The sequence below is a fragment of the Rhineura floridana genome, chromosome 11, assembly GCF_030035675.1.
Source record: "Rhineura floridana isolate rRhiFlo1 chromosome 11, rRhiFlo1.hap2, whole genome shotgun sequence".
Classification (NCBI taxonomy): Eukaryota; Metazoa; Chordata; class Lepidosauria; order Squamata; family Rhineuridae; genus Rhineura; species Rhineura floridana.
In genome coordinates, this window is record NC_084490.1 from 55070863 (window position 1) to 55083575 (window position 12713).

Here is a 12713-nt window from a genome sequence, read left to right on the forward strand (position 1 = left end):
CAAGCAAAGACAGGGAGATGGTCTGCTATTAGCATTGACAGAAAAGGCTTTTTAGATATGCCCAGAGGCACAATCTTATTACTTCCTATATTTCCATTTCTAAATTAAGCCACCCCCTAACCTGTTTTAAATTAAGCCAACCCTTAACCCATTTAGACACCTGGCTAATTCAAAATGTTAAAAGACAAGGACTGTATTTGGAATATTAGCCACAGCAGCGACCCTCATACCTTTCCATCATGCAGTAAGGATAGCTGACAAGGATTCAGCATTGATGTGTGGCCCTAAAAGACAGAAAAATCATGATGAGTATCTACATACTAGAAGCTTGTGCACTTTCCCAGTCTATGCTCTTTTTTTAAAAAAAAACTTTTTTGAGGACAAAAGAGTACTATGTAAAGATTTTAAAAATGAAAAAATTGGATCTCTGGCAGTTTTGCACTGAATAGGTGGACATGCACACAATGTGAACTATGAGCTCCTTTACTTTTTTTTAATCTTTGTTTCTAAGGGTTTCTTCTAACTTTTACTTAGAGTAGACCCATTGAAATTAATGCATGTGGCTATTCAAGGTCCATAAATGTCACCCATTGACATAAATGTCAATGGGTCTGCTCTGAGTAAAAGTTAGTTGGATGCAACCCCTTTTTATACTTTGTCCTCACCTAGTTCAGCAGTGCTGAGTGGGACATATATGTGCCTATACAAACGTTTGACAGCATTATTACAACAATAACAAAAACAATATTAAATCCCCCCCACACTTTGTGAAGAGAGACTGGTTATTACAGCAGAAATGCAGGGTCATCTGGGTATAATGAGTCATTCAGGAAACATGCACAGAGAGAAAGAAAGCAAATGCTTCTGGACACCATCAACACTGTCCCAAATAATGTATGTAGAATACACAGTAAGACAGTATTCACTGAACAAGCTGCACGATGAAGTTAAACAAATACAAGCCATGGACTATAAAAGTCCAAATCGAATTGAGTACTGTTGCCTGGCACTGAAAGGAAACTTCTCTATTTTTCTTATAGGATCTAATAAAGTACAACCACTATAATATGCTGGTCTTGTGACCGTAATAAATTTTTCATTCATTCAACCACTATAGCACAAAATGGAAATGGACTGCCTTTGATCCCGACTTATGGCTACCCTATGAACAGGGTTTTCATGGTAAGCGGTATGCAGAGGGGGTTTACCATTGCCTCCCTGTGAGGCTAGTCCTCCCAAGCTGGCTAGGGCCTGCTCAGCTTGCCACAGCTGCACAAGCCAGCCCCTTCCTTGTCTGCAACTGCCAGCTGGGGGGCTCCTGGGCTCCTTGGGACTATGCAGCTTGCCCACGGCTGCACAGGTGGCATTAAAAGAAATGGATAGAACAGTGGTGCTCAGGTTCATATAGCCCCCTCCTTGAGCTACTATCACCATAAGAGATAACTAGAAACATTAAAGCCAGAAAATCCCCTGACTCGCCCCAAGATCTTGAAACTTTTAATTGGTGAGAGAGTTTCTCCATTAACAAAAGATCTCACATCTTCTCCACTACAGGGATTGTTTTACATTTGTATAATCTGGGAGCTGGCTGCTAATAACAGAGAATTATTAGAAATTATTCGTAAATCTTATAAAAATTATATCCCACCTTTCCACACTAGATGCCCAAGGTAGCTAATAATAATAAAACCACATAAATTGCATATACAAATACAAAAAGAGCAACCAGTTAAAACAGAATAATAAGCATCAGAGCAGAAAATAACTCAAAAGGCCTGTTAAAAAATGAGGGTCTTAACACAGCAGCTAAAGGTCATCAGGGAGGGGACCAGGGGGGCCTTTCTAGGAAGGAAGTTCCAGAGCCTAGGGGCAGCCACTGAGCAGCCCTTCTCATGCCTGCCTGCCATATGTATCTCATATGCTGGTACAATGCAGAGAAGAGCTCCTCCTAAAGATCTTAATGCACAGGCACCCTCATATTGGCAAAGCTGGTCCTTCAGTCGTAGGATGTTCGTGTTCCAAATATGCAGGAAGAAGCACAACTTGAGGAGAGCTAAGGATTTACATTTTCATAGTATCTCCGGTACAATTGTGTAGCAGTGGCCTGTCAAGCAGAGGCAGTCCAATCCAATGTGTACACCAGAGTTTTGTAATATGACAGATCCTTCTTTCATTTAAGCAATAATTCATACATTTATACAATAAATAAATGTTCCCCTTCAGGAATGAGTAACATACCTGCAAAACTGCCTGTGATTCCAGGTAGCCAAGTCTCTCCAACACTTTCTTCATGTCCTCCTGCAAAGCTTGAATAGTGCTCATCACCTGCAGCTCCACTTCCTGTTGCATCATAGCACCTGCCTGGCTCTCATTGGTGAGTTCAAGACTACTGTTGAGCCCCCTCTCAATGGGGCTAGTTTGCAGAGCTATAACAGGAAATGGAGACAAGAGATCAGATGGGCCTGCAGTGGGACAATTTCACAGGTGTGGCTTAAAGGGGTGAAACCTTAAAAGGGAGTAGCATTCAAATATAATCCTGGAGGCAGAAGTTGATTTCTAAATCAGAGGTCCCAGGACTCAAATTGGCCTAAAATTCACACCTAAAATTCACCGGGGAGGGGAGGGGAGGGGAGCGAATGACAGTGGTTTCTTAATGAGGAGAAGAGGCATAAGGAGATATTTGGGGGGGTGCCCCCCATTCACGATTTTAGCATTTTTCTCCAAATGCTGCATGGGGGGATGGGTTCAATAAGCATCAGGGGTTTCTAGTGAATGACAAGCAAGCCTTAGTTTCTAATATGACAGGTGGGGGAGTTCAAACCTGCCTGGAAATGACACCTCCTGATTTTTTTTAAAAAAACCCCTTATTCCCCAGTCCCTAGTGTCTCGGATTCAGAGCTTGGAAAAGTTACTTTTTTTGAACTACAACTCCCATCAGCCCCAGCTAGCATGGCCACTGGATTGGGCTGATGGGAGTTGTAGTTCAAAAAAGTAACTTTTCCAAGCTCTGCTCGGATTAATCAAGTAGTTGTAGAGCAAGCAGAAGATTCCACGTTTAGCCCCTGCCACCTCTTGTTAAATAGATCTGTGCCTGAGAGCCTAGAGAGTGACCCTGGGGAGCAGCTGCCAGTTAGTGCAGACAATGGTCTGACTTGGTATACGGCTGCCTTGTATGCTCATTTTCACAGGGACTACTTATTAAGGTCAGAAGATTTCTCCACTGACTCACAGTTCTTTGAGAGTTTCTTTTTTTCATCAGGGATTGCCCCATCAAGGCAGTGAGTGGCATCAGAACAGCACCCCTTGCCCCTCTCCCTAGTTCATGTTCCTTTATAGACTTGTCCACACTCGGGACCTTTCATGATCAGATTCAAAGGCTGGGTACAAAGAGCCCCTGTTAGGCGGCATGAAACCTCACTGGAAAAATTAGGCCAAACTTGAGCAAGGAACAAAGAAGGAGCAGAGGGATTGGGGAATGAAGGTATGACAGTCCATGCCAGCAGCCCTATCTTCACAGGTGTTACTAATTAACTTCTCTCAAGGCCAAGAGCCTGAACAGATCAGAAGAATATTCCAGTGTAACAAAATGTTCCTGGGGGGTAGGGGAAGCTGGAAAAACACAAAGAATCCTTTGGCATTCTCAGTAAAAGCATGCCCTATCAAACCAGCCTGATCATGAGGTGGAGCTAAAGACCACACCGCCTGTCTTCAGCAATTATATTTTGGGCAGCAACTTTTGAAAGACAAATGTTGCTTCTGCCTCTGGGCCTCAATCTCAGCGTAGCTTAGTGGAGAAGCACCTTTAAGATGGTGCCATTAGGACAGGCATACATGCACTCTGAGCAGATTTGGCAGAGCAGTTGCTTTAGAACAGTGCCATGTTGTCCAAGATGGTAACTGGCCTCCAGCAGCTCTTTGAACCTAGCATACAATGTGTGTGCCTGTTGCTGCTTTGGAGATAGTCCCTCTGTCACTACAGACACCAAAGGCGCCCAGCCAGAAGTGATATGAAGGAAAAAGAGAAGACCATACACCGGCAAAGGGAAACTGTAACTTAGCATTTTTGCTATATCTAAAGGTCAGATTTAGGACCAAAATCATTAGGGCATTAATCATGCAATTGGCCCTTACATGTTCGTTTTTCTTTACTAGAAATTAGCCATGGGGGAAGAGGCTGTCCCACATTGGAACCACAGCATTGGGGGAGGGGGCTTTAACCCTTTGTCATCATCTAGAACCAGTGTCTCTCTCCCCACTGCCCTTCAAATGGAAGCTTCCCAACTGGGTCAACAGCAGAAATGGGATGTGTGTGACCAGGATCCAGACCATGTTAGGAAAGAAAAAAAAGGATAAAAATTGGTGAAATGGTTTTATAGGACTCTATGACATCCCCCTGCTCCCAGTACTTGATACCTGCCTTTTGTTCCCACCGCACACCCTTTTCTCATGATTTGTTTCTGTTCTGGGGGCAACTGTACAGTCCTGTCTTTTCTGGCATATCTGTCTTTTCTTTCTTTCTAACAAAAACTTCTGTTTCTTACCAAACTTGCCTCACAGTTAGTTCAGAATCAACTGAATCAATTATGCCAGGGCTTGTTTGCACTTGCAGATCAAATATGGCTTTTCCTTGCCAACAGCCCAAGCCACATCAGCCAAGGATCTGCTTTGATCTGATTCTTCCCATGCTGGGCTCTGGGCTTGTTTTTAGTCAAAACATTAGTCTCACATCTATGGTATCACCTTTGTTTGGCTTTCCTTCCCTCCTTGAAGATGGTGCATGCGCTGGAGGCTTATACACACTTTCCTCTTCAGCTTTAACCCGTTGAGAATTGTTCAGGGGGAGGCTTTGTGTGGCTGATAGCCTCCTCACCTGTGGGGGAAACAAGAGAGAAAGTGAGATAGCATGGCCATTCTTAGACTACATTTTTATTGGCTTTGTAGCACTTTAACAATCATGGCTTCCTCCAAAGAATGTTGGGAAATACAGTACCTCTAGCATTCCTTTCACAGAACTACAAGTCGCAGGGTTCCCTAGGGAGACGGAATGACCGAGCCCTGAGGGACTACAACTGTTATCTTTCTGAGGTGTAAGTCATAATATAGTTTTAGAGCTGCTATGACTTGAAATGTGGCAAGGCAAAAAGGCTCAATATATATAGGGCTGCTCCTGCTTCTTAACAGGGTTGGCAAATGCATTCCATTCCACTCTTCTTTGCTAGGAAAGTACACCAAAAGTCACACATTAAGATGATGCATCATGCTTAATTATTTTAAGACTATGTTTCTTGTTCTTCCTAATTTCTAATAAGTTTGCAAATTTGACCTTGATTAGGTTACTCCAGTAAGGAGTTGTGTTTCAATCTATCAGTATCCTCAGGTTTGCAAATCTTGTTTTAAAGTACCTAAATCAATGTTTTAGAAAACTTTCTTTGCAAATTTTATCTTAAGAATATGAATTGATCTAGCTACTTCTGTAAGAGAATTAAGCAGCTCAGGTCATGCAAAGCTCATCTTAAAACATGGCTGCCTAACATGGTTTAGGAGTCCTCCATGAGGAGATAAACAGCTTTAAAAGGAACCTAGTCATAGTAAAAGTTTGCTGTTCTTAGCGAAAGTAGTACATTCAATCTAACAAAAAGCCAGAGGAAGAGTGGTAATTAACCTCAGAATAACCTCCCTAAACTAATAACTTTTCCCTTGAGTGAGTGGCCCAGCATCGCTTATCAAGTCCTAAGTTATCCCACTCTAAAGTAGAGTTTTCAGGGTAGGATACTCTGAAGGTAGCTACTTTGGTAGCTCTACCCCATGTGTCATCACCTGATCAGGTTCCACATGTTCCAGGCTATCGCAGAACACCTCACTCTCTGAATCGCTGGTTACTTGGCTGTTCTTGATTGCTTTGTCCACATGGCCTGGCCAGCAACAGAAAAAGTTATGGCTCAGAAAACAACAGAAGTACAGATAGGAGTGTGTACATGTGCATGTATGTAAACAGTCATATTTTGCAATATCTGAAAATCCAGATGTGAAAGAGAGTGCCTCAGGAGCCTCCCCTCTTTATTTCCAATATTACCCATGATAAAGACAAAGGTCAAGAGAACCTGGTGTATTTATTCTGGTGATATTCCAATATGCCTGCTAGAAGCAAAAATAAGGTGTTTTGGTAGGTTTTAAAAAAATGAGTGAGGCATTTTGGACCATGTTGCCTTGTAAGATTTTAGATCTGAGCTGTGTAACAACTCAGATTTAACAGCATTTTATCTGATTTGCAAAAGAGAAGTACAAACAGCTTTGCCTTGATCCCAGTGTTCACGTTATACACAGCTCATAAAAGCCCAAGAACCAAGCTGTGCTTCAATGAACCAATGAGTTTGCACAGAAGCTAAGATACTGGATTTTAGGATATCACATTTTGGAGAAAGAAGAGGAGTGGAGGATGCTCCCACTTTCAAATCAGCTGCCTGTTGCTCAGAATGGGAATCTTAACAGGCTTGAGCTGTGTGCATCCTGGAATCCTACACCATTTTAAAAACTAGTTTACTGACATTGCTTCTCTAGACCCCTGGGGTTCTAGTTTTTGAGCTGAGCTACAGATTTGCTTAGCCCCACCACAGGTTGTGCACAAATACAATCACAATAAAAAGAAAACACCCAACCACCTCTCCCTCATATCTAATTAGTTCCCAACATTCTGTCACACCCTAATGTGACCAAGAAACATGATACCTCTGTACAGATACAAGTAGGCTTGATTCTTAATGGCTGGAATCATGAGGAGCAGGGAGCAAGTTAGACCTCACCCCAATGGTGTACCTGAGCACACCCTTTACTGTCTTCCTGATACATGGATAACTTTTCCCTGTAAGAATGAATTATAAAGTGGGGACACTCGTGGTGAGTGCAAAGCCTGCCCACCCCCGAAACTGGGTAACATGGCCTCTCACTGACAGGAATCCTGCAGAAGTAAAAAACTGGTATAATCTGCTCCGAGTACATAAAGATGGACCATACCTCACACAAATTACTGCAGTATTAAAACCCTCCCTCTGCACACACTCAGCCTGTCATCACAATAGGCATTTTGCTAGAATATATCTTGCCTGCTTGCTTGTACTCTCCATATTCTGGTGGATGCGGGCAGTTCTCAGCAAGTCCCCTTAAATAATCACTCTGGAAGGAGGCAGACTCTGAGCCCATTTTAACTACAAAAAGAAGTGCTTCAGATCTGCTCACAAGGGTCTTGGGTCTCCCCTACGAACACCTATGGTTTAACATCTTTGATACTGTATTTTCATTTATAATTTAACCATGACAGCATCACACCCTAAAATTCACTGGCTGCAATGCAAATAATGGCACCCAAACTGGGCCTGACTTATTTTAGGAATTCTAAGACAATCTCACGATTTTAAGGGGATGATCACCACAGATTAATCATTGAGAGTACAGGAGGCTTTGGCAGAGCCCTCTACTTGGCTGCTCAAGCCTGTTTGCGCTAATCTTGGAACTTTATTTATTTACTTATTTATTATTTGATTTATATCTGGTCCTTCCTCCCAGTAGGAGCCCGGAGATGACTTTGAGAAGAAAGTGCCTGAGACAGGATTAAGCTCTGTACCTTAGGGCTGGTCATATAGCACTGGTGAAAGAACAGAGGCATTAAAGTCTTTCTCAGTGTTTCCTAATGTCTGCTAGCCAAGGCACACTGAATTAAAATTAGTCTCACACTTCACTGTTTTAGGGCTGAAAACCTTTTAGAACATGGGTGGGGAACCTTGTGGCCCTCTAGATGTTGTTGGACTGGGAGTATGCTTTAACTTGGATTCCTGCATTGAGCAGAGGGTTGGACTCAATGGCCTTATAGGCCCCTTCCAACTCTACCATTCTATGATTCTATGACTACAGCTCTTATAATCTCTGACCATTGGCCATGCTGGCTGGGGCTGAAAATGAAATGAACTGCCTTCATGTCAATTCCGACTTATGGTGACCCTAGGGATAATTAGGAAAGGTACTGAAAATAAAACAGCCGATATCATAATGCCGTTGTATAAATCTATGGTGCGGCCACATTTGGAATACTGTGTACAGTTCTGGTCGCCTCATCTCAAAAAGGATATTATAGAGTTGGAAAAGGTTCAGAAGAGGGCAACCAGAATGATCAAGGGGATGGAGCGACTCCCTTATGAGGAAAGGTTGCAGCATTTGGGGCTTTTTAGTTTAGAGAAAAGGCGGGTCAGAGGAGACATGATAGAAGTGTATAAAATTATGCATGGCATCGAGAAAGTGGATAGAGAAAAGTTTTTCTCCCTCTCAATACTCGTGGACATTCAAAGAAGCTGAATGTTGGAAGATTCAGGACAGACAAAAGGAAGTACTTCTTTACTCAGCGCATAGTTAAACTATGGAATTTGCTCCCACAAGATGCAGTAATGGCCACCAGCTTGGATGGCTTTAAAAGAAGATTAGACAAATTCATGGAGGACAGGGCTATCAATGGCTACTAGCCATGATGGCTGTGCTGTGCCACCCTAGTCAGAGGCAGCATGCTTCTGAAAACCAGTTGCCGGAAGCCTCAGGAGGGGAGAGTGTTCTTGCACTCGGGCCCTGCTTGTGGGCTTCCCCCAGGCACCTGGTTGGCCACTGTGCGAACAGGATGCTGGACTAGATGGGCCACTGGCCTGATCCAGCAGGCTCTTCTTATGTTCTTATGAATAGGGTTTTCATGGTAAGCTGTATTCAGAGGTGATTTACCATTGCCTTCCTCTGAGGCTGAGAGGCAGTGACTGGCCCAAGGTCACCCAGTGAGCTGCATGGCTGTTTGGGGATTCGAACCCTGGTCTCCCAGGTCATAGTCCAACACACTAACCACCACACCATACTGGTTCTCATTTGGCTGGGGCTAGTGGGAGCTGAAGTCAAACAACATCTGGAAGGCCACAGGTTCCCTATCCCTGTTTTAGAATATTTACAACAGTCATGGGGAACCTCTGTCCTGGAGGTCAAATTAGACCTAGCAGGGAACCTAATTTGGCCTGCCAGGCTGTTTCCTCCCATGTCATGTCCACCTGACATCATATGACACTAGATATGGGGCAGGTAAAGACACAGCTGCAAAGGAACAATCAGGAACCTTAAAGTGTGCTCTTGATTGTTGTTTGACAGTCAGCTGATCAGCACTGACAGCAAGCCCCACTGTAATGAGCTGCACTAGAGAACTTCCAATCAAGAACTAGGGAATTCCCGCAGCCGATTCCTGCTGAAAGCAATGGTTTGCTGTCAGTGCTGATCAGCTGATTGGTGATGACAGCAAGTCTCCACTAGGATAGGCTGCAACTGATCTCTGCCAAAAGAGGTGCTTGCAGTTGGTACTGCAAACCCTGCTTTTGGTAGTGATCTTCCTTTGCAGCTCCATTTAAGGATGACAAGAAAGAAGCTTAGAGTGTGCTCTCAATTCTTTCCTTTTATGTTGGGTCACCTGATGCCACACCCACCTGTCAAAATAACCTGTGGGGAGTCAGGGAACTCACGATCCAGCCCACCAGCCAGATCCTCTTCCCCACCCTGATGTATGAGCAAGAACTGACTGACCTCAGAGGAGGCTACCTCTGCATTTCTGAATGAATCACTGTTCAGGGAAAGCCTCCCCGCTCCCACCCCAGCCTGGACAGGTAATTTTGTGTGACTGCATGAGCCAATTGCGTAATGTAGCAGAATAACCCACCCTGAGTTAAAGCAGTTTAGAGCACAGGCAGAGAATTTGTGGCCCTCGAGATGGTGTTGCACTCCAACTCCCATCAGCCTCAGCCTGCATGGGCAGTAGTCACAAATATTGGGAACTGAAGTCCAGGAACATCTAGCAGTCTACAGGTTCCCCACCTCTAGTTTAGAGGATTGAATGGCCAGGGTAGTAAATCATTCAACGATACAGCAGGCAACCTCCTTTGTGGATAGATGGGCACTTGGGGCTCATAGGAGCCTCTGATTCTTTAATTCATGTATCTCTCATGGCATGAGAGCCAGTGTGGTGTAGTGGTTAAGGTGCTGGACTACGACCTGGGAGACCAGGGTTCGAATCCTCACACAGCCATGAAGCTCACTGAGTGTCCTTGGGCCAGTCACTGCCTCTCAGCCTCAGAGGAAGGCAATGGTCAACCCCCTCTGACTACCGCTTACCATGAAAACCCTATTCATAAGGTCACCATAAGTCAGAATTGACTTGAAGGCAGTCCATTTCCATTCTTCTCATGGCATAACCAGCAGGAACATAGTTTTGGAACTATAGTCATAGCCACAGCTTGAGCTTGCTTGGCTACTCTCCAAGTCAGGCTAGCCTGCCTTTTGCACAAACAGGTGCAAAATATCATCAGGGATATGTGCACAAGAATTAACAAAAGAAACAGGGTAATTCCGCAGAACTCTTGCTCTCTCTCTCATATTGTGAGTGCGCACCCACCCACACACACACAGAGTTTCTAAGGACCGTATTTAGGTGCTGTCAGTGTGTACTGCCTGGGGTTTGGAGGAGGGCGAGTACAGTGAAAAAGGGAAGCTTCCTCTTCATCCCAGCATGTTATCTTTCCTCCTTAATGTTTAGCTGCACATCGATTGCCATGGACTTTGCTGTCAATGAATATCATAAACTTTCCTTAAGATAAAGGAGCTGAAGTTCAAGAAAAGTGAATTAGCATTCATGGGAGGCTTTTAAGCTAAACTGTAACCCGGATTTGAGGCTGTGTGCTAGATGTCCTACTGAAATATTTGATCTATCACCCAATGGTGTGCTAGGCATTATATACAGGACCCAGGCAGACAGTGGCTTTACTATTATTATTTTTGGTCACTTACTAGAAAAAAATGTCTCCAAGTGACTTACAATTTTTTTTTTAAAAAATCCAATACTATGAGGCTAGATGAAGTAGCTAGCTTAGGTGGCAGATTTGAGTTGCTACTAATGGCAGCAGACAGATAGTGCTAATGCATATGGAGCAGTTCACCAGGAACTTATTTTACACAAGATTTCTTGAAATGAATGGGAGTCTAATGAACATCAGCAACCAGAATCCTTGGGCACCTGCTATTGTTCCTGAGCCCTGGCAGGGCCCACTGGCACTGATGACTGCTTTCGGCTTCCTGTGCCTGTCAGGTCTGTAAGCTGCCATTTAAATCTTTCCACAATGCTCCTGATATAATGTCACTCTGGGACGCTGTGGGAAATTTTAAATGGTGGCTTTGAACTTTCTGCTGTTGCCATCATGTAAGCCTGCAGCCAAGGGACCAATGATGGGCACTTTGTCAAGGGCCCCCAACTCTAGAGCTGACCCTGATAGGAGTCTGTCTCCACCAATGACCCAAGCAGAAAAAAAGGGCTTTTGTCTACACTGTGACAAGAATGATAAGGTTTGGAAAGTGGAGATCTCCTTTTGGGGAAGTTGAACCAAAAATGCTTTACAGAAGAGTTGTGCGTGCCAAGATTTTGGAATGAAAGGGAAAAGGGGAGAGGAGACTCCTGATTTGCATCTCACTCCGCTTAGACTGCAGTCCAAACCCTCTCCTTTGCCCAAGTTTCCTGTTTTTAAAAACAGGGTTGAGAGGGAAGTTAATCAGAGAAGGAAACCCAGCATGGATTGACAAATCTCTCTCTCCCTTTTGCCTCTCCCTGCCAACAAAAATCCTGAAGGAAAGTTAGGAGGTGGGGGCTGCCTACTTTGTCAAAACCCCAAACAAGTCCAAGCAGGTTAGACTGCTTCACTCCAAGGTATGGAATGCAAATAGCCCCCTGAGCAATTTTAGGGAGGAACAGGGAGCACCAGAGATTAGGGAAATATTTGCCTAGTATTACTTGGTTGGGGGATGACCTGAAAGGAGGCAATCAAAATTGAGACTCCCTTGCCTTGAGGACTGATGTGATGCTCCATTTTCAAACATGTTTCACAAGCTCCATGTTCCTTTAGACAATAAATGCTTTACGCAAGCTAGTTTGGATGGAAGCATCTGCAAAGCTCACATAGGCTGTGTGCAAGAACAGCTTGGGAGGCAAAGTGGCTGTAAATCCAAGGAGCCAAACTGACTGTCACAGTCTGATTTGAAAACAACCAGCCCAAACTTTGGACTGTGGGTCTTGAAGTGGGGGTGGGGAGGAATGTAGTGTTCCACCACTTCATCACAACAGCCAGAGAACCCACCTACCCCCTTTTACTTCTAATGGACATACCTGGTTTCTTCTTGAAGAAAGACTTGGGGTGCCTGGGCATATCGTGAATCACTTCATACAGGGGTTCAAAGTATACGAACATGTCTTCTGATGCCTCATCCAATGGCACAGTGTTGATGACCTGCCAGAAAGGTACAAGACCTTCACTGGGATCCAGTTAATGATCTGGGAGCACCTGATGCTGTAGTACTATTGAAGCTAAGAAGGTCTGGACCTAACCTGTCCCCCAGATGGGAGACCACTGAGAATTCCATGTAAGGTACCTTGGTCTTGGCAAAGGAAGAGCTGTAGAACATCTAATTGAACTAACTACAAACATTGTTAATTGCAGGATAGTCACCACTTCTTTATGAGCATGAACCACAGAAGAGACTATAATTTAGGCACCTTTTCCCTCTCCTTCCAATATTTATGTATTTCCAGAATTAGTTATTTTTCAGAAAGTCAACCATGTGGCAGGAGGAGGGATTACCCATAAAGTAGGAGACAGAAGCAGTAT

The 12713-nt window shown here is 44.0% G+C and overlaps 1 protein-coding gene across 4 annotated transcripts in view; it reads right to left on the minus strand.

Annotated features, from left to right (window-relative positions):
- ACBD4 (acyl-CoA binding domain containing 4) overlaps positions 1-12713 on the minus strand; it is a 52473-nt gene that overhangs the window by 3888 nt on the left and 35872 nt on the right. For all 4 annotated transcript variants that reach the window (XM_061591124.1, XM_061591125.1, XM_061591122.1 and 1 more), the window contains 5 exons: positions 12215-12335; positions 5818-5912; positions 4741-4870; positions 2239-2426; positions 231-284 (listed from right to left, as the gene is read on the minus strand). In XM_061591124.1, the coding sequence (XP_061447108.1) occupies positions 231-284; positions 2239-2426; positions 4741-4870; positions 5818-5912; positions 12215-12335 (588 nt within the window). The remainder of the gene's footprint in view (positions 1-230; positions 285-2238; positions 2427-4740; positions 4871-5817; positions 5913-12214; positions 12336-12713) is intronic.